Here is a 25916-nt window from a genome sequence, read left to right as displayed (position 1 = left end):
GAGGGGGAGGAGGAGGGGGAGGAGGAGTGTGCGGAGTCAGAGCGGAGTCAGATCGACTTCTCCTGGCTGGAGCGCTGCCGCCTCACAGCCTCAAGCCGCTCTGCGATCAGAAGGGCCTGAATGGGTGGGGTGGGGCAACTCGCAACCCCCATAGACGCCTGAGACGGTGAACACGTCCCTACCGGGGCGGTCCGACGCGTTGGCCCCATTGTAACTCGTGCGGTCAAAGCCGTGTACGCTCGTCCAGTTTGCGGGGGACCCGTGGGCAGCAAAGCGCATGCTGGCGTACAGGGCGCGGCGTGAGGGCGGCAGCGCGTCGAGGGCCTCCACTTGACGATATTGATCCCAGTGGCTGTAGCCGTGAACGGCAGAGAGAAGAAGGCCGAGCAGCACAAAATTGGTCGAGGAGTAGTCCTTACTCCATCCCGGAACAAAGTCGAGCTTGCCCATGGCCACCCAGCTCACGTTGAGGAGCTCAGCCGGCGTGAACTCGTGCCGCGGCCTGCGGTACACCTCTGCCCTGAATGCATCCATCGGTGGCTTTGGAAACGGCTTGGCTGTGTCATAATCGGGCACGCCCGAGGACATGGTGGCGAGGTGCCGTGTGGTGATGAAGCGAGCGAGAGGGCCAAAGAGAGCACGCATGCTGCCGAGGCCGAGGCGATCAAGCACGGGGTCAAGCACAGGGGCAACCGGCTTGTCAAGGTCGAGCTGGCCTCGCTCAACCGCACGCAGAATGCCCGCACCAGTCATCATCTTGGCGCAAGAGCCCCAAACGAACTTGGCGTCGTCATCACCGTCGGATGAGACAGCCATGGCTAGGCTGGAACCCTGCACTCCGATCGCGACCTTGCAGCCGTACGATTTAGCGGTTTGTACGCTGATCTCCTTTAGTCGCTCAGGCAGTGACGTATTCGGTGGTGCGTCAGAGGCCCGTCGATGGCTCTCTATTGTTGCAGATCGGATGCTGACTTGCCACGACTCGTCCAGCGCCACCTTGGTGGGGAAGAAGAGCGCACAGGAGCCAATGACCAGCAATGGGCCCGGCATGTTTTAGTCCGAGGCGGGAGGTGAAAAACAACCCTTTTCCTGGCTCACAAGCTAAGATGTTCACGGGCCCTCTCCCGCATGGGGAGCCCCGGGTACTCTTTAGCTGTACTCGTCTAGGCAGGGGTTGGGTGAAAAAACTAATAACACCCGGTCCACAACAAAATTATATACTCCTTGCAGCTTCGGTTCTACACTGCTTCGTTCGGTTCTATCACTTTCAACATCAGACTCACTTTCGGGATTGCCGTCCTCGGATGAGCTCGAAATTGAAACCACGTGACGCGCCATGTGCGATAACGCCCAAAACGATGTCGCGCATGCTCTCCCATGTCCTGGTAAGATGTTTTGACGTAACTGGGTGAACCCACTCCTTCTGCAAGTCGAACCACATCAAACCGAAGAAGGCCGTCAAGGAGCATGCGGGGAAGGAAGGTTTTGATGGTGTAGCTCGACCAGGTACGCCTCACGCACGGCCAAGTCAGCGCAGCCTTTACGGTACACACCAGTCCTTTACTCAGCGGGTCCCGCACTACTACCCACGTCTAGCTAGCGTGTACCAGCATGTCCCTTACGACTGTCAGCTCAAGTCTACACGGCACACCCTGGCGCGCCTCCCATATAGGCATGCAAGGCCCGACTCGCTCCGGGTTCGCGTACAACCCGACGGCAGGCCGCTCCCCAGCCGAAACAGCATGGCAATGGCGATGCGTGCGCCGGTAGGGGGGAGTGTGTGCGCGCGCGTGCGCATTATGGCTGTGTGCGCGTTGTGTGCATTGTGGGGCCCCGCGGCGACAGCCGGGCAGGCCTCTCGCGACGGCCGATGGCGACTGGCCGGCGCTGTCGGCGGGCGAGTTTGCGGCGCACGCGCTGCGCGTAGGCGGCGCGTGGGCGGGTGACCCGCCCGGCCGTCGGTGAGCACCGGACGCGAGGGTCGGTCGGCTCCTAACTCGCTGCATATAGTAGCGATGAGCTCACTATAGCTAGAGCTCACACTAGAGGCCGTCATCGCATTCGCCCTGGGACCCAGCGCTGACTTCTGACTGACTGTCGTTGCCGTCTATCCCTTTCTCGACTGTCTGAGCTTGTGCGTCTTGGGGCCGGGGTTGTGTTTTTGTGTGAACGCTTGTCTGAGCTTGTGCGTCTTGGGGCCGGGGTTGTGTTTTTGCCTCGCCAGACACAAAGACGCAGAGCCGGATTCGCGGACGCGCAGCCGCGCTGCTCGCCGGCATTGACGACGGACGAGCAGCCGGCTGCTCGCCGGCATTGGAAAAGACGCAGAGGGACCCGACCGGCGGGTTTGGCACGTTGCCCACTTGTCATCGTGGTCACACGAGCAGGAGCACCCCTTGCAGCACTCATGACCATACTGTAAAGGGCGACTCCGACAATGGGGAGGGTACCCACCCAGCCGACCCCCGAACGCAATGCGGACGAGGTCGTGTGGCGTTCGCGCTGGTGAAACACCTGCCAAATCGAGCGTGCTGCTTTTGGGCGGACGGCCGTCGCTTTTTAGCCGGGACTAGTGTGGGACCTGCGGCGGTACCCGTCTCTGTTGTTCGGGCAGTGAGAGACGCAGGATCTGCACGCCAAAGTGGGCCACTCATTTGCATTTTGGTTTTGGGTTGTCGGAGATCATCCATCAGCACTCATGTCTCATCAGTCAGTCACGTCAGTCAAAGCAGTTCGTGGTACTCATCAGTCAGTCACGTCAGTCAAAGCAGTTCGTGGCACTCATCAGTCAGTCACGTCAGTCAAAGCAGTTCGTGGCACTCATCAGTCAGTCACGTCAGTCAAAGCAGTTCGTGGCACTCATCAGTCAGTCACGTCAGTCAAAGCAGTTCGTGGCACGTGGAGCAGTCGCTGCATGCAACGGCGCCGCCACACGCTCCGGACGACCCCGACAACCGACACACCACGCACAATGGGAGGCTATCGCGCACGATCGGGCATCGCGCCGCAAACAACTCGCCGCACAGATGGGGGGGGGGCAGAATCCCACACACACCGGAGCAGCACAGACACCTTACACGTCAGCGCTCGCTCGATGTGGCCGGCGCTCTCCCCTCGGTCCTATCTCGCCATTTCAACGGCGGCGTGCGGCCACGCGCCGCGCCGAGCCGGTCTCGGCGGGAGACCTCGGAGCCGCACGCGATGCGGGCATGCGCGATGGCTCCGTTGGCTCCGTGCCTAAGGCAGATCGATTAGGGTGTGAGCTGCGGCAGCCACCGTTTCTGTACCCGCTCGATCACGTGCAGGCCGTCGGAGGCCGCGCTGGATGGCCCAGGGCCGGCGGCGGTGAAGGCGTCCGTCGATGAAGGGATGTCGTCGAGGGAGCCATCGTCCTACGCGCACCGGTCCAGTTGTCGGAGTTCGAGATCGCAGTCGACTTGGAGAGTGTGTTCGGCCCGTTGACGAACTCACGGAATGTGAGCGACTTGGTGCACGCTGGGTCGAGCATCATGACTCGCACCTCATCCTGGGCGAGGAACTCGCCCAGGGACCAGCTGTTGGCGTCGCAGTTTTGATCGAGCTGCATCCACTGCATGGTTTCGTAGTCAAGCGTAAACGCCCAGGAGTTGGTGCCTGGGTGACTTGCTGATGAGAGCGCCTTCCAGGCGGGTAGTCGTGCCCCTCACCTACGGTCATACGGCGGCGTCAGAGGGGGGGAAGGGGCGCGAAGCGTGAACATGGAGGCAAGCAGGTTGGTTTCTGCACCTGGCCAAAGCCGGCGACCTCGAAGTTGTCGTAGCTTGTGCGGATATCGCTGAGCGTGAGAGGGACCGGATCGGCAGCAGCATGGGCGGCCGCGTCAGCGGCCGGAGAGGCCGGAGAGCCATCCGACGGAGGCCGGTCGTGCATCGGCGCGTCAGCCGCAGGGGCCGGGGGGGCGGCGGCATCCATCGCTGCGGGTCGCTGCGGGCCGACGATTGTGGACTGATCGATCGTGGCGGGCGGATTTCGGCTGGGACGTTCTACGGTTAGCGCCCTTGTCGTGCCAGTGTGCTGTGAGAGAGGCTTGTATCTTAAGAATTCTACGGTTAAACCAAGAGCGTCGGCGCGGACACGAGAGACTTGGCTCTGCGCTGCTCGCACGCTGCACTGCACAAAGCTGCGCCCAGCACAATGTCCTGGATGCATTGCTCCACACTGTGCTGGCTGGTGCAGTACTGCCAGGGCGCCGACTGGCGCGCGGCGTGCGCGTCGCCGCGCGTGGCACGGGTGGCTCGAGAGGCGCGGCTGTCGGTCAACCCCGCCGGGCGCCGCTACCATGTTCAAACTCCGCACTTTAATTCGAACTTTCTCGCCTCGGCTCGTGGGGCTCGGGAGTAGTCAAGCAGGTGTGCGGGGTGGGCGGGAGGGGGCCTGGGAGCATTTTTTTGCATTTCCGAGGCGAGCGTGGGCCGTGGTGGGCCCCTCCGGGCCTCTCTCAGCAGCACGGAAAGTAGCGCGCGACAGAGCGCTGTTCTCGGCCCCCTGAGCGTATTGGGACGAGCCAGACTAGCATGCACATCGCCTTGGCACGTAGGACGCACGACTTACCCACGCACACCCCGGTGACAATCTTGGAAATCTCCCGACAATCTCCCCAAATCTCCTCCCGCTCTCGCGAGTAGCGCGGCGCAGCGGGGCGCGTTGATGTCGATGAATGCAGTGTGGACTCCTTTTCGACACTCTCTAGCACCGGTGAACACACAGGCGTTGCTTCCGAGGTGGTAAAAATCTGTGAATGCCCGCCGAAGTTGTCGCGGTTTTCCGACTATCTCGTGCTCGAGCCATGCCGAAAAGAGCGGGCGCAGGCCTGGGACAGCGTCGCAAAAGCGGCCAAGGAGTCCGTCCCGGCTCCAGGCCAGGACCAGATCGCCGCTCGGTACCGCCAGTTTGCGACTCTGTGCCTGCGCAGTCGTCGCTATCTCACGCTTCCGATCTCGTCACAACAGGCGCCCTCGCCGAGTGCAACGTCCTCGCGGCCGCAAAGCCGTGCTGGCTCGCGCAGAGTCGGCGTCGCAAAGAACCTGAGAGCACCGCGGCATGCTACGGTTGGCGACGTCCTCGGCGAGGCCATGGAGCTGCATAGCACGAGCGACGAGGGCCGCCGCGACGGGATCTACAACCAGAGAGAGCACGGACGCCGAGGATCGCTCTCCCGTGCAGCGCCGCAGCGGCTCGTCGGCGGCTCGTCGGCTGCGGCCTCGAACGGAGATCGCATGGAGGTTGACGAGGAACCTCCCTCTCTGAGCAGTGCTCCAGCGGAGCCTGCGCAGCAGCAGCAGCAGCAGCAAGCAAGCGTGCTCACGCTGGTGGCAGACATCGGACGCCTCGAGCTGGAGGAGGTTGGCCACCGTGCCGCCGCTCGCGAAGCGATTACAGCGACAACCGGGACGCAAACATCAGGCGTGCCGACGCCTCGCGAGCTGCGTGCCCAAGCCCGGCTCGACTTGCAAGTCGTAGGGCTGCGCGAGGAGGAGCGGCGGCGGCAGCGGCTGCACGCGGCGGCAACGACGAGGCTCGTTCGAGAACTGGCGCTGAAGTTTTCGAACCCGCTGCGACACTTTGGCGGGGGTGCATTCATTCAGTTGATGATGTGCGAATTCGTCATGCGGCCAGAGGTACAGGGCCGCTCCGGCCGCTCCCTCGGCGTAGCGTTTCGCTCGCAGCTGCTGCTGGTGTACGAGCCCAGCGACGTGCCGACGCTCCCGGGCCTCTACAGCCTCGACGTCTTGCAGGCGTCGCTCAACACTCCGCTGTTGCAGCGGGCCGCCCTGCAGGCGATCGACGACGTGAAGCTCTTCTCGCTCCACCTGCCCGGCGTGCTCGGCAAGGTGGAGCCGACAGAGGCCGACTCGCTCCTCGGCCTGTGGCAGCGCGCGGCGGAGGTGCGGGCAGCGGAGGCGCGCCGGCCGCAGCGCGGCCGGCCACGCCATCGCGTCGAGTACGCGCTGCGTCAAAACATGACGGGTAATCGTTACTCGGCCGCCCTGCGCAAGGCCGTGTACTTGTACCGCCACAAAAGCGGTACGGAGCGCTCAATCTCGATGCGCGGCGCTGCGTCGCTCGCTCGGGATGGCGCCACGCTCCTGTTCCACATCTCGGACGACGATATCGCACGCGTGCGGCTGCCGAGCGCGGGCACGTGCTCCCTCATCGACCGGGCCGTCCACCGGGTGCAGCGCATGCAAGAGGTGGAGTTCACCTTCTCGCGCGTGACCTACTTCGTCGGCCGACTGCACGCTAAAGGCTACACGCTCGCACACCACTTGCAGAGTGGCTCTCCCGGGCGCTCAGCCCACGGCGGAGGCACGCCAGGCCCCGGGCAGCCGGCCGTCACTCGCCTAAGCGCCTAAGCGGCCTAAGCGGGGGGGTGCTTAGGGTGCTTAGGCGCTTAGGCGGCCCTTGCGAGCGTGGCGGCGTGGTGGTATCGTAATACAAGTGACTCCGATGACACACATGATGCTCTTGCTAGTGTCATTGCTCAGAGAGCAGCCTCACCGCGTCGAAAGTCTACCACTGGCCCTGGTCGCACACCGCCGCTGAGCTGTGATGATGCCCACAGCACCAGCAGCAAAGGCGGGCGGGCCGACCCCGCGGCCATCGCCGCCGCTGCCGCCTCCTCCGCCGCCGGCGCCGCCCCCTCTGCCGTCGCCGTCACCTTGGGCTGCATCACCCGCGCCGCCGCCGCGCACCGGCTCGTGCTCATTCAAAGGCGCCTCGAGTTGCAGGCCAGCGGCGCTGACGTTGTCGTGGTCGGGCTGCCCAACGTCGGCGCGGGAGGGAGGGGGCAACGCCGTTATGAAGAGCGCGAGAGCGAGCGCCGACGGCCCAGATTCTGAGCAGCAGCCCGCCTGGTCATGGGCCACTTGCCTACGTGCGTCCAGCTTCCACTATAGGACGAACGTCGAAGTTTGCTCTCCGACGCCGTGCCGAGCGAAACCTTTTCCTTCGAAGCCCGGCGACGTAGCCGGGCGAGCGGAATAGGGCAGCCCTAGAGAGCACCTTGAGGCCATTCAATAGAGCCCGTACTATAGTCGAGAGTCGATCGCCGGCCCGCGCAGTGCTGCTCTGACCGCTCCGCCGGGCCGCCTCCGGGCCGCCGCGGCGGAGACGTGCACATAGGCAAGTTGGTATTTTCATATATGAACTTCAAAATAGTATTGGCTAGTCTAATTCTACTCATCACAACTCGCCAGGAACACCCACACACTATAGGGTCATTGTGTAGCCCTGCTTAGAAGGAAAAGGTTTTCTGCAAGGTCCGTATGCCTTACCGTGTAGTCGGCCCGTCGCCTTCGACCTCGGCTCCCGCTCTCGGAGAGGGTTCATAGCGGGACACCTCGGAGCAACTCGCCCGCACGACGGGCTCCGTGAGGTCTCCTGCTTCGCCTCGCACCTCGGCAAGCAAAAGACCGCTGCGGTAATCGCCAGGGAGACGCTGCGGTCGGTCAAGGCGACGGGCGCGCCGCTCGAGCTGTTGCACTTCATTTGCTCGGACAACGACAACACGATGAGCGGCCGACACGCAGGCGTGCACAAGCAGCTCTGCGAGCTCATCGAGGCGGACACGGGCGGCGGCCACTGGCTGATTACGCGCATCCCGTGCCTCTCTCACATCGGCCACAACTCGGGGCTGCAAGCCCTCCGCTCACTCGGGCCGCTCACGCGGGCTCCGGGCCTGCTCCTCTCCCGGCTCTCGCAAAGAGGTAGCCTCATCGCCGCTCCGGATCGCGTCCAGAGCACGTAGCGCCTCGCCCGCCAAAGCTTGCCCGGCCTCGGCGGGCAGCAGCTCTTCCACTCAACGGCATGCGGCGGACTTGCACGGCGATGAAGACGGCGAAGGCAAAAAACAACGCCTTCGTCGCACAGCGCCGAAACGACGTGCGCACGCTGTTACGTCTAGCCTATGTCCAGCGCCAACTGCCGCACACAGGCTCCGCAACGCTGACCGCCTTTGGCGCAGCGGCGGAGCAGGAGCCTGCCGAGGACACAGACTCGGACTTTGAGATGTTGACCTAGACCGACGTGTGATTCAGATAGTTGTCTTCAGATGTGTGTGTGATTCAGATGTGTGTGCGTGTGATTTTCGGCACGGGTATAGATTAGAAGGAACGTATCGTCACACACACCCTCTTTGAGAGAGGGACACAGCGTGGTGCACAGTAGCGGGCTAGCTTCTACAGAGGCAACCGGTCCGAGGGCGAGCGTTGCGCTCGCCCTGATGCGCATGAGCGACGTGGAAGCTCCCGACCGTCGCAGATGCCACGGGCGACACCAATCCCAGCCTCAAAAGGCGAGGAGGGCTGGTGGAGTGCCCAGACGGCAGTGGCTTCCGAAGAACTTTTTGCGGGTGACGCAAAGGATCCGAGGAGAGAGCACCTCGGCTGCCGGCGAGGCATCCGCCCCGCGCCCACACATCTGATGGAAAGTGCGAAGAAGCGGTGGCGGCAGGCTAGCCACCGGTGGGGCACACGGAGCGATATGGCGTTCGGCTGCGATTTGAGTGCAACCGGGTGACGCATCTCCTCCACAGAGACGCGGGGACGGCGTGCCTGCGAGGCGCCCGATATGCGCCAACGGACCCAATGGAAAGTGCGAAGCGAGCACTCGACGGCTCGCAGCCTGTGGACGGAGCACGAGAGCTCGAACCTCGCACTCTCGTGCAAAATCGGCACCTCGGAGCCAGGGTTCGTGAGTGAATTTTCACACTTTCACTTTCACATGTGAATTCATGTGAATTTCACATGAAACGTTTCGGCCGCCCCCGTTTCACTGAAAATTTCACAAGTTCGACTACTTTCGAAGGCCCTGGCATCTCCGAGGCGGCGCAGCGGCGGAGGCGGCAGCAGTCGAGGCAGCAGCGGCGGAGGCGGCAGCGGAGAGAGCGGCGGTGCGCCTACCACTGCCGGCACCGGTAGGGATCTCTGTGCCACCAATGCCGCGCGTTCCTGCTTCCCTGCAGCGAGGCCGTGGTCAAGGCCGTGGTCGTCCCCAAGGCTCAAAGAACAGGGGCCCGCCCTCACTGCATCAAAACGCGGTGTTTGAAAGCGAGGAAGTGTAGAAAGGAAAGAGCCCACAATAACTAGTGAGAGGAGGTGCAGCTTGGTTCGTGTCCTCGGGCGCTCGAGGACGTGTGTGTTGCCTCAATGTTCTTTTAATGCGCGCCCCCGCCGAAATACACTGCAAATACACCATACACGCGAGATGCGTCGGCAGCGACGCGCACGACCTCTTAAGAAGCACCGTGTCGTTAGGGTTAGGGTTAGGGTTAGGGTTAGGGTCAGAGAGCGTTCAAGCCGTTGTGCAGCTCCTAAGAGAATGGTCCGGTTTGGGCCGAAACCAAATGGCGGAATCAGCGGTCCGTCGACACGAGCTCTCGGTGAACGCTTTGGGTTCTTCGGGCTAGGGTTAGGGTTGGGGTTAGGGTTAGGGTTAGGGTTAGGGTTAGGGTTAGGGTTAGGGTTAGGGTTAGGGTTAGGGTTAGGGTTAGGGTTAGGGTTAGGGTAAGGGGTTGGTTGTCGTCGCGCGCTCTCGATATCTGGCTAAGACAGAGACACAGCAGCAGAGGCGACCCAAGCGACACATCAGAGCATGGATGCTTGGGGGCGCGAGCCGCCATCTTGGACTGTGAGGCGAGTATTTGCAACCGGGAGCTCGCCGCCGCCCCTACACCGCCGCCGCCGCCCTCCCGGTGGCAAATAATAGCCCAAGTCGAAGAGTGCGCCCCGCCCTCGGTATCTGGGCGGCAGGCGGGACTAGAGAGGCACGCTGGTGCACGGATGGGGGCGCGAGCCGCCATCTTGGACTGTGAGGCGAGTATTTGCAACCGGGAGCTCGCCGCCGCCCCTACACCGCCGCCGCCGCCCTCCCGGTGGCAAATAATAGCCCAAGTCGAAGAGTGCGCCCCACCTTCGGTATCTGGGCGGCAGGCGGGACTAGAGTGGCACGCTGGTGCACGGATGGGGGCGCGAGCCGCCATCTTGGACTGTGAGGCGAGTATTTGCAACCGGGAGCTCGCCGCCGCCCCTACACCGCCGCCGCCGCCCTCCCGGTGGCAAATAATAGCCCAAGTCGAAGAGTGCGCCCCGCCCTCGGTATCTGGGCGGCAGGCGGGACTAGAGAGGCACGCTGGTGCACGGATGGGGGCGCGAGCCGCCATCTTGGACTGTGAGGCGAGTATTTGCAACCGGGAGCTCGCCGCCGCCCCTACACCGCCGCCGCCGCCCTCCCGGTGGCAAATAATAGCCCAAGTCGAAGAGTGCGCCCCGCCCTCGGTATCTGGGCGGCAGGCGGGGCTAGAGTGGCACGCTGGTGCGCGGATGGGGGCGCGAGCCGCCATCTTGGACTGTGAGGCGAGTATTTGCAACCGGGAGCTCGCCGCCGCCCCTACACCGCCGCGGCCGCCCTCCCGATGCGTCGAGAGTCGACTCTCGACTGCTGAGAGAGTTCATCCCACCATCAGCACCGTATTCGCCCACAGCATGCCATGAGATTCATATAGGTCTAGTGTACACATCAGCTCAGCGAGACCAATATCTCCAGCCTCCTTCATCTTGGCTGCTGCTTGGGAGCCAACACCTGTGCAAGTGAGTGTCAGAGTGTCGGAACTCGGTGGGAGCATCCGTCATCATCACGTTCACACGACTCTTCACACTCGCTCGAAAAAGTGAAATTTCGTTTCACATGAAATGTGAAGTGAAAGTGAAAGTGAAACCGATTCGCTGTTTCCATGTGAAATCACGAACCCTGCTCGGAGCACCTTGTGATTTTTGGGTCAAAATCGTCCCGATTTCATAATGTTCGTTCGTACGTGCATCCGCGGCGCCCAGCGCGGTGCCAGCGGCTCCCATACCTCTAAGAGGCCACCCACCTCCGTATAGACCCTTATATCCGCGGTTTACGCCCAATAGAGGCAGCTGCAAGAGGGCCCGGACGGGCACTGCGGCACACACTGCTCGCTGCTCGGCCATGCGGTAGCGTCTGGTGATGCCGCCCCTGCGCGGGCGGGGGCGTCTCGCTCGGCAGCAACTGCGCCGCGCAGCGCAGGTTCGAGGGTCGCGGTGGGTGGGTGCACTGGAAGACGTAGCGGTCGAGAAAGCGCTCAGCGACCGCTACGTCTCGAGGATGGAGCCGTCGCGCGGACCCGACCGGCCGACCGGCAGTAGCAGCAGGCGCCGGAGGGCGCGGGAGGCAGCGGCGACACCTCGGGCCAGAAGCGCGAGCCCTAGGCTGGTGAGGGGGCCCGCTCATGCGTAAACGGCTCTGGGACTTAGCTAAATCGCGCATCGAAATCGGGACGATTTTGCCAGGGCACCGTCACAAGGTGCGCCTTTTTCACACCGCATTCGAGCCCATGAAAACAACAATGTACCCCAAGCAGCACGATCACGCCTCGCACCGGTGCGGTGGTGCCGGGCGGCTCTAGGGGGTCAGGCTGGCTGCATGGCACCACCCGTAGCCCGTTTTGCTGCCCTGGCATCACCCGGAGGGGGGATTGAACATGGTACGCCGCGGAAGCTGCTCGACAGGCGACTTCATTGCGAACGCGGTCGCCGTTACTCCAACTTTCCTTTGCCGCTCCGGCCTCCATGGTCTGTGACGACCGTGACCGCCTAGTCCGCGCGAGGGTGCGGGGGGCCTCTCTGGGGCCACACGCGCCGCGCGGGCTGCACGGGGTGAGGCCACAGACTCGGCTGATCGCGACGCGGCGCTGCGCGCGCGGCGAGTGGCAGCACACGCAAAGCGGTGCACCTGCGTGCTCTGGCGCGCAGGTGCGCTCTGCGCCACGACCCCGCGATCTGCGCGCTCTTCCCAGAGCACACATGTCGTGTGTGCACGAGCGAGTGAGTGGCGTGTCTTTTGATGACTTTTTGCGCTCGCCATCGGTCCTAGAAGTTCATGCTGGCTCTTGATGTGCCGCTGCACTGTCGCCGCGCGAAGCTACAGCGCGTGGCGCACGGCGCCGCCTCGCCGCGCGGCCGGCCAGGCGCGGCGTGCGGATGGGAGGAGAGGCCGGCCGTCGTGACTGACGACCCGCCGACGGAGCGGTGAGGGCGTCCGCTGGGCTCGCTCGGCGCCGCGCGGCTCGACGGGCGGCCCGTCCGCCGTGCGGCGGCCGGAAGGCGCGCCGACACGCTCGCCGTCTCGCCGCACGCGCCGGCGAGGGGCGCCTCGGCCGCGCGGGTGCGCTGTCGGTGGCAGCGCGGTGCTCGAAGGCGGTGCCAGCCTCGAGAAAGGTGCGCGAGCCGCGCCTGCGCGCGTGCGGCGGGCCGTGGGGGTCGGTGCGGCTGCGCCGGGGCAGCGAACGGCCTGCTGGAAAGGCCGTGAGAGGCGCTCACCACCGGGCGCTCGACGCCAAAGAAAGCGGCGGCCGCCGAGCCAGATCACGGTCGAGCGCGTCGAACGAACCTGTCCGGAGCGCAGCGGCCGTGACCGTGGCGGTCAGGAGGCATGCACACATACGCGGACCGTCGCGGTACGAGGCAGGCATCGGCGGCGCGACCCTCGACACGCGAAGATGTACCATCGCCCCCCGAGGTCTCTTGGGTTATATGTGCGCAACGGCCCCCCCGCGGGGGGCGGTTCTGGTACCACTGTGCAGCGTCGTGCCCGGATCCCGGCCGCCCTGCGCTGGCTGGGCCTCACAGTAGCATGCAGCATCGACGGCGCCACGCCGGACCGATCGCCCACGGCAGAGCGTGGCGCGCCCACCCTTCCGAGCGGCGACAGACATCCCGCGCACGGCGCTCTAGCGCGAGCACCAGCAGCAGCACTGGGCCGCCGGTTGCGCGCGGAGGAGAAAAAAGATGATCTGAAGATCTGAGACATGGAAAAAAGGGCAAAGAAAGCATGAAAAAAAGTGACGAGCAATGGAGGAGGACGCGTGAAAGGTCCGCTCACTGCGGAAGGGGCTCGAGCATATCGAGCGCGGTCTGCAGCGGCACCGTGGTCACCATCGCGAACGAGTCGATCGCGCCGTAGCCGATGAGCAGCTCGTGGCCCGAGCCGTCGGCGGAGGGTTCGAGCACGATCGAGGACGAATACTGCACAGAGTCGCAGTCATCAAGCGCCTCGCCCGTGAGCAGCGAGAACGCGCGGAAGCAAAACTCCGTCGAGATCCGCGTGAGTGCGTACGGCGGCGAGGCGGACAGCGTGAAGAAGAAGTGCGTGTAGTGGTTGCCGTTGAAGGGGTAGTCGGAGCCGAAGCCGCCCACCGGCCCATGGACGGTGCCTGAGCCGCGCGCGAGGTGCCCCACGCCGAGAAGCTCGTTGCCGAGCGCGGGCACGCGCACGAGCATCCGGCCGCCGTGCAGCATCGACGTCCCATTCGACTTGTCCTCCCCCGCCAGGTCGGCGAAGAGGGCGGCGGCGGCGGCCGAGAGCTGTTCCCCGGCCGTCTCGAAGCAGAGAGTGTCCACGCGAGGGTAGCGCTCGCCGTACGTGCCGGGGCAGAGGCGCGGCGCTGCGCCCAGCAGCGACCAGAAGTTGGACACGTTGGCCCCGTCCTGCGCGCCGGGCGGCAGCGTGGTCACGCGGCCGACCGCCGTTGGGGCGATCCAGTCGAGCGCGAGGAGCTCGTCGCCCTCGACGAAGAAGGAGGGGTTCTTGTGGTTGCTGCCCTTCGGCGCGAGAGGCGGGAAGTCGGCCGGGTCGCACCCGGCGTGCGCGCACGAGCCGAGCGCGTGCTCCTCCGCCTCGGCGTGCGTGACGAGCAGCCGCGGCGCGCACCCCGCCGGTGCGAAGAGCTCCACTCTGAGCGGGACAACGAGGGCGCGCTCGCTCAGGGGCATCTCGAAGCCCTGCATCTGAGTGGAGTAGTCCTGCGCGCTCGCCACGTACCGCCCGCCGTACTCGAAGAGGCCCACGTCCATGAGCGTCGACTGCGCCATCCGAGGGCTGGATGGGTCCAGCGCCTCGAGCGGGGGCACGGCGCCCCCTCCCCCCGCGAGCTCGCGCAGCAGCGGCGTCAGGAGGAGCGGATCCATCTTGCGCGAGAAGAGGCCGACCGTCGTGGTCGGCTCGACGGGGCAGGTCTCGACCGGACCGCCGTGCACGATGTCGTCGTACACGCCGCCGACAGGCTCGCGCGTCCAGAAGGGCAGCGAGTTTAACGCGACCAGGTAGTGAGCGCCGGGCACGGCGCGCAGGGGCGAGTCGGCGGGCAGCACGACGATGGACGGGTTGTAGCCGTAGAAGTGGCACTGCAGCGGCACGCTCGCAGCGCGCAGCGGGCTCGCCATGACCGAGGGGGCGCGCGTCCAGTCGACGAGGCGGCTGCTCGACGAGGCGAGTACTTTCGGGCAGGACCCACGAAGAAAGCCAGACGTCGCAGTCGGCACGTGCGCGAACGTGGCCATCGTGACCCGGCAGCCGGAGGTCGCGTTGGGGGAGAGCCGGTACTCGTCGGTGCCACCCGTCGGCAAGTTCCAGTAGATGTTGGTGAGCAGGTGGGGTCTGCGCCTCCCCTGCTCGTGTGCGGTGTCGCGCCAGAGGGGCAGGCCGTAGCCCTTCACGCCAAAGCGGTTGGGGATGATGCCCGAGTCGATGGAATCGAGCGCAACGGCGGCGCGGTCCCACTGCTCGTCCGCGGGGCAGGTGGGCGGGCCGAAGCCAACCACCAAGCCTGCTGACAGCATGCACACACACCTCCTTCCCAAAGCCACTCCCAACAGAGCCGTGCCGAGATTCGCTGCCGTCCCTTTTTTGATGAAGGCTGCCCGCAAAAAGAATTTAAACAAGACAACTCTCTCTCACAGCACACAGGCTCGACACAGGTGCGAACTGGCGCAAGGAACTCGAAAAGGCACAGTTGTTGCGTCTCTCGACCGAGAGCGCTAGCCTCTACCCCTTCGGTCCGTCGAATCTCGGCGCGGCAGATGCGACGCCGAGACTGACGAAACCTCCCTGGTGGTGGGCTGCTGAGCCTCCCCCACACACAAGAACACCACAGGGACACCGTGACACACTAGACAACACATGCGACGAGGCGGGATGAGACTAGACGTCTCGGACGAGACTCGTCACTCGACGGAAACCAAGTAATGAACATCGGGTTGCTGCGCGGCGGGTCAACCCCATTATGCGCAGTCATCCAGATGTCATCTGCACCTAAGAGAGTCGCCGGCGTGGGCGGGAGGGGCGACTGTATCTGGTAGGCGCGGTAGCGGTAGACGGGCGAGCCACAGCTGGCAAGATGCGGATCGACATAGACCTTGCTCGAGCCGCGGCGAGCCGAAAGTGGAGCGTGTCAGGATCGGCGCCTCGGCTGTGAACTGACCTCGCTGTGAATGTCACCGCCGTCACAGACACTATTGTCCATGAATGGTAAGACTGATAGTAGAGTAGAATCGGGTCGAGCGACCGGCCCAGTCGACCGTCCCCTCCCCTCAGCAGAGCGGGCGAGAATCCTAACGGATTCACGCCTCCTCTGCCAGGGGCCCCTCCACTCGCCTGCACCTGCTCGAACCCTGAGCACTGTGCAGCGTTGCACGCGTTGCATGAATGCACGTTGAGTTGAACTCAAATGCACGAAGGTGGTAATAGTTATTGTCTTGAGTATTGCGCGTCTCTCGACCGAGAGCGCTAGCCTCTACCCCTTCGGTCCGTCGAATCTCGGCGCGGCAGATGCGACGCCGAGACTGACGAAACCTCCCTGGTGGTGGGCTGCTGAGCCTCCCCACGCTCGGCCTTTGATGTGGTATGTTGGAAGGTCGACGCCCGGAACGGCCTAAGCTCAGCTGAACCCCACGCATAGACCTCCTTGAATCACAGTCAAAGATAAGGGCAACTGGCGGATGGGTCGCTGACGTCGCACGACGATGCGCCCGAGAGACCGATCGTGATTATCGACGGATCTCGCAACTATCCCAGCGAGTAGTCCGGTGCTCCGGTAAAACCCCCCCGCCCCCGCCGTAGCGATGACGATGAGGAAATAGCACCCGACGCGAGTCGGGCCTACACTCGCTTGGGTGGCAAGCACGCCACAGTTGCACTCATCGACAGTGTCAAGCACCGTTGCCCCTGTCGACTTAAACGATAGCAGCTGCCGACCTGATTGCTGCTTCGTCGTGACCCAAATTGTAACTGAACGAGTTGATAATCCTCGGTCTATACGGACTGCTGCTTCGACGTCGAAAAGCATTCCTCAACCCGCGTCGTCATGCGCTCGAACAGCTGCTGTCAGCTTGGCGATAAGCTCCTGCGAGCCAAGATGGTGCGCGTCAGCCGGAGGGCTTACATGGCTGGCACGTGGTGGGTTATAAGCGCGGGGCTGGGCCTGGGCGTGATGGCATGTACCTCAACGCTCGATCCAACCACGGCCAAGCGAAAGGGATGCAACCGCAGCTCGTGCGAGCGGAGGGCGATCAACGACCGACAGATCGCTGCCGCCTCAACGCACGAGCATTCAGCTCGTTTCTTTAACCCCAGCATCCAGCTCACCCCTGATGGTGAACTAGTCGGGCTCGTGCGCGTGGACGCCAACGGCCCCTGGCAGGGACCCCAAGGCGAAGAATGGGTCAGCAGGGCCTATGCATTCAGCTTCCGCGCAGCTGTGGCAGACCCGTGCAACGCCACACTCACAGCCCTTCTCGGCGACTACGAGGACCCAAAGATCTTTCGCGTCGGAGATATGCTCTTCGGCCAGGCGGTGCAGCGCTTCTGGATCACCGTTGACGGATCTAGCCCGCCGGTGTACGCTGCGCAGATTGGGATTATTGACCTTAGGGAGAGCCCTCGCAGCGTGGCGGCGGCGGCTGTGCGGCCTTCGTTCTCGCCGCTGATTTACGCGGCCAGAGGAAACAAGAGCGCAATGAGTCGGGACATCTGGGCGATGGCCAGCCCGAACGTCAGTCTCGTTGAGCCGCCCGGCCTTACGGCTGAGTGGTTGGACACCTCGCTTGCATCGTGTGCTGCGTGGCGTGCCCCTAGCACTTGTCACGCAGCAACCAGCTCCGTTGGCTTCTGGTGGTCGGTCACGCGAACGGAGTGTGACCTGAGGACGCCATCGTCGTTCGGGCGGGGAGCCTCCGAAGGTCACCTTGTCGTGCCACCGCCCCGCCTATCGGACAAGAATTGGGCGCCGTTTGCAAGCCTGAGCGGTGGGCTGTTGTGGGTGCATGAGCTAATGCCACTATCCATCTGTAGCACCGGCAAGGCGCTCGACCTTGCGACGGCAATGGAAGCGAACGATTCGAGCTGTCTACAGTGCTCTGTGCTGCCGATCCATCACGTGGTTGCCAATAGTACAGGCGTTCTCGAGGCCGCGCAGGAGCGCGCCCTCGCGGAGACGGCCGCATTCGTCGCTCAACTGGGTGACGACATGGGTGAGTTGACCGCTGGCGGCGTGCACCTCAACGGCGCTCCCCTTTTGCCCTTCTGGGAACAGTGCTCGCTTCATGGCTGCATACCATTGCTGCTCGGCGTGGCTCACTATCGCGTAGACTCGAAGAACCCGGAGAAGACTTTCGCCGGCGTTCTGCACTACTACTCTCACTTCCTCTTTAAGCTGCGCGGCACGCCGCCATACAAAGTGCTCGAGACGAGCGCGCCGCTCAGGCTACAGATGGCGCAGTCACCGATAGAGATCGACATGCTCACGCACAACTTCGTCAACCTTACACCTGACTACCGCTACAAGAACCCAATCGGCACCTATGCAACCGCCTTTGTCGCTGGTGCGACTGGTATTGGCGGGAGTGACGCGGAGCCGTCGTCATTGTTGCTCTCGTACGGCTCGGGCGACGTGACAGCGCGAGCGTTGCTCCTCGCTCGCGCCGAGGTCGATGCACTTTTCTCGGGTGGTTCGTGATTAATTTTGATTTATCTGTCCTCTTTGCGAGTTTGCGAGCGTGGTGTGAGTCTTAGCGGGACTGTTTGAGGATCCCATATCCCAAATCTCGAACTAGTCGGATCCCAAATCTAAGATCCCATTTTCCCGGTGTACTCATAGATAGACATAGTATGCCGACTCCGGATCCCAAAAGGTGAAAGACTATCTTGACCCAATTGTGTATGGCACTGAAATTAAACAATCGACCAAGAAGGTGAAAACCAAAAGCTTAACGGATTTGAAGTGTGGGCTAGAAGTTCAGGGTCAGGGATGGGCAGAAAATGAATCGGGGGCAGCAGTTCAAATGTGAAGGTTTTACAGTTCGGCGGTTCGATTGTGGAGTGATGGGCATCTCAATAACGAAAGCACTTTTACGGAACGATCTCAGGATAATCTCGACCTATTCTCGATATCTAGAGGGGGTCTCGGGGGTGATTCGGGTCCGGTCGTAAGAGGGGATACTCGTGTCCACACAGCCGCAGTGCTGGCGGAGATGCGCTCTGTCGCAGAAGATCCGCAAGCACCCAAGTTGATGTTGCGGTTGTACTCATTCTGCTCAGCCTCCGTGCCGAGCAGTTGGCGGCCGCTGTGCCACCGTGCGCCGAGCCTCTGTGCCCAGCCAATCACCACGGCTCGCGCAGGTGCCCATGGTGCCAGCCTACGTATCGAGCGTAAGCCGGAAATGCTGTGCGGCAACACATCTCGCTTGTGTGCCGCACCAGCTCTCATGTCGGCCTCAGTGCCGCACTGCTCACTCCGTGCACTCACCGGTCGGTACCATGTCAGGAGACGGAACACGGAGGAGCTGTATAGGTCACTAGAGACCCACACCATCGCTACATCACCACAGCCACCAAGTCGGATACAAGTCGATGACAATGTGCGCGGCAGGACAAACCAAATGAGACGGTTACACAAGGACGGTCAGGCTACGGTCAGGAAGTAGGTTTGCGTTCACACTCTCCAACACGACGGACGCTTGCGTCCTAGCCTCCAACAACGCCTCCCCGGCGCAGAGGGGCCCCCGGAGGGATGCTCAACCGCCCCACGCCACGCCGCTTGCGGCGGTCCTATTCCCAGCTCCGCTGAGCGCTCGCGTTATCTTCTTTCCACGGGTGCCTGGACAGTCGCTCTACGCACCGATTTCTCCTTCCTACAGTACGGGTGCCGCCTGACAGTCGCTCCGCGTCGCTGCTGCGCCGCCTGCCGCTCCCGCCGCCATGCGGATCCTCATCAAGGGTGGCGTGTGGAAGAACACCGAGGATGAGATCCTCAAGGCGGCCGTCATGAAGTACGGCAAGAATCAGTGGTCGCGCATCTCGTCGCTTCTGGTGCGCAAGTCGGCCAAGCAGTGCAAGGCGCGGTGGCACGAGTGGCTCGACCCGTCCATCAAGAAGACGGAGTGGTCGCGCGAGGAGGAGGAGAAGCTGCTGCACCTGGCCAAGCTCATGCCCACCCAGTGGCGCACCATCGCGCCCATCGTCGGCCGCACCGCCGCGCAGTGCCTCGAGCACTACGAGCGACTCCTCGACCAGGCGCCGCGGCGGCCGTCCCTACCCCTGCCGTGCCCGCGCCCCTGCGCCCCGCTGCGCGCGAGCCTCGCCCGCGCCTCGCCCGCGCCTCCCCCCTCCACCCCCCCTCCCAAAGCCGCGGCCCCGCACCCGCCGCCGCCACCCTGCCCACGCACCACCTCTCCCCCCACCCCCCGCTTGCCGGCGATGCTCGACACAGGCGACGCGGCGGGGCGCGTCAGCGGACGGAGACGCGTCGGCGGCGGACGACCCTCGCCGGCTGCGGCCGGGCGAGATCGACCCGAACCCCGAGTCGAAGCCCGCGCGACCTGACCCGGTGGACATGGACGACGACGAAAAGGAGATGCTCTCCGAGGCGCGCGGGAGATGGAGCCGAGATTCGGAGCCGAGGGTGGAGCCGGGAGGGTGGCGGCAAGACGCAGATGCTCCCTCGCCGCGCGACGCCGCCTCGAGATGCCGAGGAGCCGCGGGTGGGGGAGGACGAGCGCGGGGGAGGGCGGGGGAGGGTCTCTGCAGGATGGTCTCTGCAGGATGCCCGGCTCCACGCTCGCCCCTCTCTCCCCCCTCCCCCCCCTCGCAACACGCAAGCACCCCTCCCCCCCCTTCCCTCCCCTCCCTGCCCGCCAGGCGCGCGCGCGCCTCGCAAACACGCGCGGCAAAAAGGCAAAGCGCAAGGCGCGCGAGAAGCAGCTCGAGGAGTCGCGCCGGCTGGCGGCGCTGCAGAAGAGGCGCGCGCTGGGGAGAGCTGGAGAGGCGGGGTGGCGGCGCCAGGGGGGGCGAGACGGGGAGGGGCGGCGGCGGCGGCGGCCCGCCCGCCACCAGAGGACGGTCCAAACAAGAAATTTGAATCCGGAGCGCCGAAAGGCCAAGCGTGACCGACAACCTCCGGTGCTGATGGTGGCGGCGGGGCAGAGGAGGGGAGGGAGGGGGGAGGGGGGGGCGGTGGGGGCGGTGGGGGCGGTGCCGCTCCGCTGCAGCGCCAACGCAGCGTCTTTCCCAAGCTGTGCTCCACCGCCCCCCCCCTCCCCCCCCTCGCAGGCGTGAGCTCAAGGCGGCGGGCATCGAGGTGGCCTCACGGGCGCGCAAGGTGCGCGGCATCGACTACAACTCGGAGATCCCCTTCCAGAAGACGGCGCCCGCCGGCTACTTCGACACCACAGGCGAGGACGCGTCGGCCGAGGCGCAGTCTCGCGGCGAGGAGGGCGGCTTCAAGGCGACGCTCAAGAGCAAGCTGGACGCGCCGAACAAGGACGCAGCCGAGGCCAAGGCGCGCAAGGCGGACGCGGAGAAGCTGAAGCGGCGGCGCGAGGAGGCGCTCCCCGACGTCATCGCCCAGATCAACAAGCAGAACGAGCTGATGGCGATGAAGAAGCGCGGCCGGCTGATGCTGCCGCCGCCCCAGGTGACGGACCGCGAGCTCGAGGCGGTGGTCAAAGCGTCGGCGAGTGGGCTGCTCGAGGACTCGGGGTCCGACGCCGCTCGCCTGCTCACCGCTTCGTACGACGCCACCCCCGCCGCCGGCGCGTCGGCGCGCACGCCGCGCGCGGCGGCGGGCGGCGGAGGTGACGCGGTCCTCGAGGAGGCGGCGGCGCAGGCGGCGATGATCGCGTCGGACACGCCGCTGCTCGGCGGCGAGTCGGCGCCGCTCGCCTCACTCGGCGACTTTTCGGGCGTGACTCCGCGGCCAAAGGGACTCACGCAGCAGACGCCAAACCCGCTCGCGGCGGCCGCCACGCCGGGCGGAATGACGCCGTCCGCCGGCGGGGGGGGGGGGACGCCGTTCGGGGGGGGCGGGGGCAGGCTGACGCCGGCGCGCTCCGAGGCGGGCTACTCCGTCGCGGGGCTCTCCAGCGTCGGCTCCGAGTTCGGGCGCACGCCTTCGCGCGACGCGTTTGGCATCAACGAGGCGGACAACTGGTCGGACGTGTCTGGGCTGCCGCCGGCCGCCGCCAAGCGGTTGCAAAAGCAGCGGCGGGAGGCGCTGGCCGACGTGCTCGACCTGCGACGACTCGAGCTCACCCGAGGTCACCCGAGGCTGCCTCGAGATTAGGCGCTGGCCGCCCAGCTGGCCGCGCTGCCTGCCCCGTCCAACGAGTACAAGATTGTGATGCCGGAGCTCGAGCCCGCTGAGAGCGGCGAGGGCGAGGGGGACGGCCTCTACCCGGACGGGTTCGAGGAGGACGCGCAGGACACGCTCGAGCGGCAAGACGCGGCGGCCGAGGCGGAGAGGCAGGCGGAGCTCGCGAAGCGGTCTGCGGCGCTGCGGCGCGAGTTGCCGCGCCCGCTCGTCGTCAACAGGGAGGAGATGCTCGCCCCGCCCTCGGGCGCCGACGCCGCCGGCCTCGACGCCGCCGAGGAGATCCGGGCTGCGGACCAGCTATTGCGCGCAGAGATGGTCCGCCCGCCCCGCCCCGCCCCGCCCCGTCGCGCCGCGCCCCGCCCCGCCCCGCCCCGCTTCGCCCCGCCCCGCTTCGCCCCGTCGGGTTGCGCCGGGTTGTGCCGCGCCGCGCCCCGCCCCGTTTTGCCCCGCCCCGCCCCGTTTCCCCCAGGGGAGGGGGGAAAAAGCGGACCCCCCCCGGCAGTTTCGCCCGAGGGGGAAATCCCCCCCCCCCCCCCCCCCCCCCCCCCCCTTCCCGCCGCAGGTGCGCATGCTTGAGGCGGACGCCGCGTCGTACCCGGTGCCGGGCGCGCCGGAGCTCAAGGGCAAGAAGCGGCGCCCGCTCAGGCCGCTGCCCGAGGAGGACATGGCGGCGGCGAGTGCGATGCTCGACGAGGAGACGGCGTCGCTCGCCGCCGCCGCGCCGCCGCTCGACGAGGCGTCTGTCCGGGCCGCGGCCGAGGCGGCGGGCGGCGAGCTCTCGTACGTGCCCTCGCTGCAGCGGTACGCGCCCATCGCGTCGGTGCCGCCCGCCGAGGCGCTGCAGGCGCCGCAGCAGGCCTTGCAGCTGCTCAAAAACTTCATGGCGCGCGACGCCAAGCGCGCGGGCAAGGCGGAGAAAAAGCTGGACGTGCTGCTCGGCGGGTACAAGAAGCGCGCCGCCGCCCTCGGCAAGGAGATCGAGGCGCAGCACGCGGCGGTGGCGGAGCGGCGCATCGAGCTGGCCTGCTTCGAGGCGCTGCGCGGCCGCGAGGCGCTTGCCGGGCCGCAGCGGGCGGAGGAGCTCTCCGAGCTGCTCTCGGTGCAAACCTCCAAGGAGGAGGAGCTGCAGGCGCGGTACGCCGAGCTGCTGCGCACGCGCGACTCGCTCCGCCAGCAGCTGCGCACGCGCGCCGAGGCAGCGTGAGGGCTGCGCGTTGTCCTTGTCGCATGCAGCACTTCAGGCGCAGGGTGGCGCCGTGTATTCGGACCCGCCGCCGGTCCTCGCATACTCCGAAGACGCCCCGGCGCACCTCCGTGGAGGGGCCCTGAGATCCTTTGCAACGTTTCCACTCCGTCATAAAGCCGTAAAGCAAGATGCCATTTCACTAGACACTAGTCATTGCCATCCGCACACCGCAGCGCGCGGGGACCCCGGGACGGGGACGGGGGACGACGCACAATACGTGTACTATTCTGGTAACCGCCGGCCCCTGACCCCCCGCGACGCCCGAGCTCGCCCCGCGGACAAGTGGTCGTCCCAAGACGCACAAGAGAGAGAAACTCACAAAGATCAAAGAGGTTCTGGCTCTGGGTGAGTGGCATGGACCATGTCCATGTCCATGTCCATGTGGTGAGTGGCGCGGTCCATGCCACTCAAGTGCGCCTGCCGCCTCTGCGCGGTGTGCGGCCCGCGCGGCCCGGCGGCCCTCTCCCCGGACACCGCCACTCTCTCGAGTACGGCAACTATATCGACACCGGGGAAATGCTCGCTGGACGCTGCCGCTGGTGCCCGAGGGCGGAGACCGTGGGCCGATCGCCCTGCGTCAATACGGCTTTATGCGCAGCTAGTCCCTCGCAGCGCTCAGGCAACCTGCCCTGCCAACAGCTCCATCTCCTTCTCCATGACGCCGGCACCGTTACCAGCCAGAGGCACAGCTGCCCCGACGCGGCCGGTCAGCTTGGACACGTCGCGCGGGGAGGCATGGTCGAGTCCAAAGCGCGAATACTTGAAGTCCGTGGCGTAGGGTGAGGACATCAGGTAGTCGGTCGGCACGCCCTCGACAGCCCCCTCGGCCATCGCGCTCGTCGTGTACTCGCCGCGCACAGGGAACTCGTCCTCCTCACCGAAGACGGCCTTGTTGTCGCCGTCCCACGACTGGCCAATCACGCCGTGGGGCGGCACGGAGAACTTGGATTCGGCGACGCGCGGTGTCATCTGCACATCGATGCGCCGCGCGGGCCCCGCCACCGAGCGTTGGACAGCCTGCGGCATGACCGCCAGCTCCCACTCGCCAGTGGTGACATGCAGCGAGGAGTAGTCCATGTGCAGCGAGACGTCGTCGACCACCTTGGTCGTGTGCGGCCCGAGCGAGAATGCCTGCTGGTTGTCGATGGTCGCGTTGATCCACCCGATGTTGAGCGGCCCGATCTTGCTCGCCCAGTACGAAGCGCGCACAGTGCGCCCGCCGCCGGTCAGCGCAACGACGTGCGCCTGCGTGAGGAAGGAGCCGTGCACGAGCTTGTGGCGAGGGTGGTCCGTGTCGTGCAGGTAAAAGTCGGCCAACTCTGTCATCACGTTGAGCGAGAGGTTCTTGGCCGAGAGGAAGTTGTAGATGCCCTTGTCGGTGCCGCGGAAGTCCGCCTTGCCTCCGTGAGCCAGCACCAGGTGGGGATCGCCGTTTGCCCCAACTGGCGACGGCGGCGGCAGCAGCGGCGGCGACGGCGGCGATCGGGGTGCGGTGAAGGGATCAGTGGCGTTTGGGCAGTTGAAGCCGTCGTTCAGTTGGGTTTCGTCGACGGCCTTTGCCACCCACTTGAGCGTGATGGGGATGGGAGCTGGGGACACCGCGGTCGTCCCACTCACCTGCGCGCAGACTCGCTTGCCTGTTGTTGCTCTGGGGAGCGTCGTTGGGGGGTCCCTCATCTCGAAGGCGCACGCGTCGTCCCCGGTACGGTCGAGAACGGCCGTAAGCGAGGTCAACTCCACCTCGAAGATTCCGGATCCAGAGTTTGAGGCGAACTGTCGCAGTGGGGTGAGGGGGGAGGGAGGTGGGGTGAGGATGGCGCGGGTGCACGTGTCGGGCGTGGTGTGTTTAGGAGGAGGTGGTAGTGGTGTGTGGGGGGTTGTGTGGGGGGTGGTGGCGCGCACGTAAATCCGGTCGCCATAACGAAACCCAGCACCGAATCCATTCATGTTGCGTTTGCTGCTTGTGGACCCGGTGTAGTCGACTACGACGCGGCTGTATGAGTAGCCTTCGACATCCCCGGCGCCGTCGAGCTTGATGATCCAGACGCTCGCATCACGTGCTCCCAGACCGATCAGGTACGTGGAGCTGCTGTACTCGAAGTCGATGAAATCGGCAAAATTCTGGTCGCCGGGCGTCCACGTTGTCATTTTGGTCACCCCGTCTACGGTGGAGTTGGTCCAGACCGCCATGTAACATTGGCCCTTGCAGTTGTTCGGGAGGCCATAGGCGTCATACATGTCTGCTGCGGTCAGGTTCCAGCTCTCGACATTTATGGTGCCGCTGCCCCTGCCTTGTAACACTTGCGTCATGTTGCAGTCGGTCGTCTGGTACTCGAGGCTGTCGCCTGGGGAGGTGAGGCTGTGGACGGCTGGCAATTTATGGATCTGTTCGCCGCCTGCATGGCCGAGATAGTACGTCCCATTGCGCGTGATGGTGGCCGCGTTGCCCCAGTAAGGAGTTTCGCCCTGCGGGAAGTCGTCAGACACGGGCCCGCGAGCTTCGCAGAGACATTCCGTCGAGCTGCGGACGTCGGAGAAGCGGCAAAAGTACCCTGGATCCGAAGACGGATCGGTCGAGAAGAGCCCGTACGCGATATTGTCGTTGATGTTGTAGCCCTGCGCGTTCAGCCTCGCCGTCGGTAGTTGTGCGGTGTTTGCAGGCCACTGCCATATCTCCTCAAAGTCGCCCGAGCCGAGGTTGAGCTGCATCGTCCGATAGTTGTCGTCGTCGTCGCCCTTCATGATCTGGATGGGGAAGGGGTACCTCGTGCAGTCCCAGGGCGCGACTGGCCAGACTAGCTGGGACGTGGCAGTCTGGGAGAGGAGCACGAGCAAGAGGGCACCTAGCTGCCGGCCAACAGGAGGGCCGCGCATTGTGCAGGCAGTAGAAGCCAGCCCCCGGGGCGCCCCGGCAGCGGCCAGCGCTCGTGGGCGCTGTAATGCGTTCGTGGCGGGCGCTCACAATGAAAAGAGGCGCGCGTTTTTTGGAACGTGAACCAACGGACGAACGAGCCTAACGGACGCACGTCGGTCTTCTTTTCATTGGCCCTGAGGCCTACATGCACGCGGGTCCGTTCTGCGTCCTTTCTCTTTCTTTCTTCCCTCAGGGAATTCTTTCTCTTGCCAGTCTTCCCGTGCCACCCCGTGAGCCGTGTTGACTGTTGTGCGAGGGATTTTTGTCGTAAAAGT

At 64.9% G+C, this 25916-nt stretch overlaps 4 protein-coding genes across 4 annotated transcripts in view; 2 read left to right on the top strand and 2 right to left on the bottom strand.

Moving 5' to 3' along the window:
- EMIHUDRAFT_115438 (hypothetical protein) overlaps positions 1–807 on the top strand; it is a gene marked incomplete at both ends in the record, with an annotated part of 4492 nt that extends 3685 nt beyond the window's left edge. Inside the window, one exon of the mRNA XM_005777923.1 lies at positions 598–807. Within this exon, the coding sequence (XP_005777980.1) occupies positions 598–807 (210 nt within the window). The remainder of the gene's footprint in view (positions 1–597) is intronic.
- Positions 808–12851: 12044 nt separating this feature from the next.
- EMIHUDRAFT_469143 (hypothetical protein) lies at positions 12852–14698 on the bottom strand. The gene has a single exon (XM_005777922.1). The coding sequence runs from the start codon at positions 14673–14675 to the stop codon at positions 12936–12938; it is 1740 nt and encodes a 579-aa protein (XP_005777979.1). The 5' UTR covers positions 14676–14698; the 3' UTR covers positions 12852–12935.
- A 4338-nt stretch (positions 14699–19036) lies between these two features.
- Positions 19037–21175, top strand: EMIHUDRAFT_443602 (hypothetical protein; the record flags this gene model as incomplete). Its single annotated transcript, XM_005777921.1, has 4 exons — positions 19037–19404; positions 19601–19756; positions 20029–20129; positions 20440–21175. Coding segments are annotated over exons 1-4 (1308 nt in total), but the record flags the coding sequence as incomplete, so codon positions are not given.
- A 2167-nt stretch (positions 21176–23342) lies between these two features.
- On the bottom strand, positions 23343–25601 carry EMIHUDRAFT_115434 (hypothetical protein; the record flags this gene model as incomplete). Its single annotated transcript, XM_005777920.1, has 2 exons — positions 23343–24344; positions 24630–25601. 2 exons carry the CDS (start codon positions 25599–25601, stop codon positions 23343–23345), a joined length of 1974 nt encoding a protein of 657 aa, XP_005777977.1.
- Between the last annotated feature and the right edge of the window lie 315 nt (positions 25602–25916).

Source organism: Emiliania huxleyi (genome assembly GCF_000372725.1).
Source record: "Emiliania huxleyi CCMP1516 unplaced genomic scaffold EMIHUscaffold_252, whole genome shotgun sequence".
In the NCBI taxonomy this organism is placed as follows: domain Eukaryota; phylum Haptophyta; order Isochrysidales; family Noelaerhabdaceae; genus Emiliania; species Emiliania huxleyi.
This window is presented reverse-complemented; position numbering and strand designations above follow the sequence as displayed.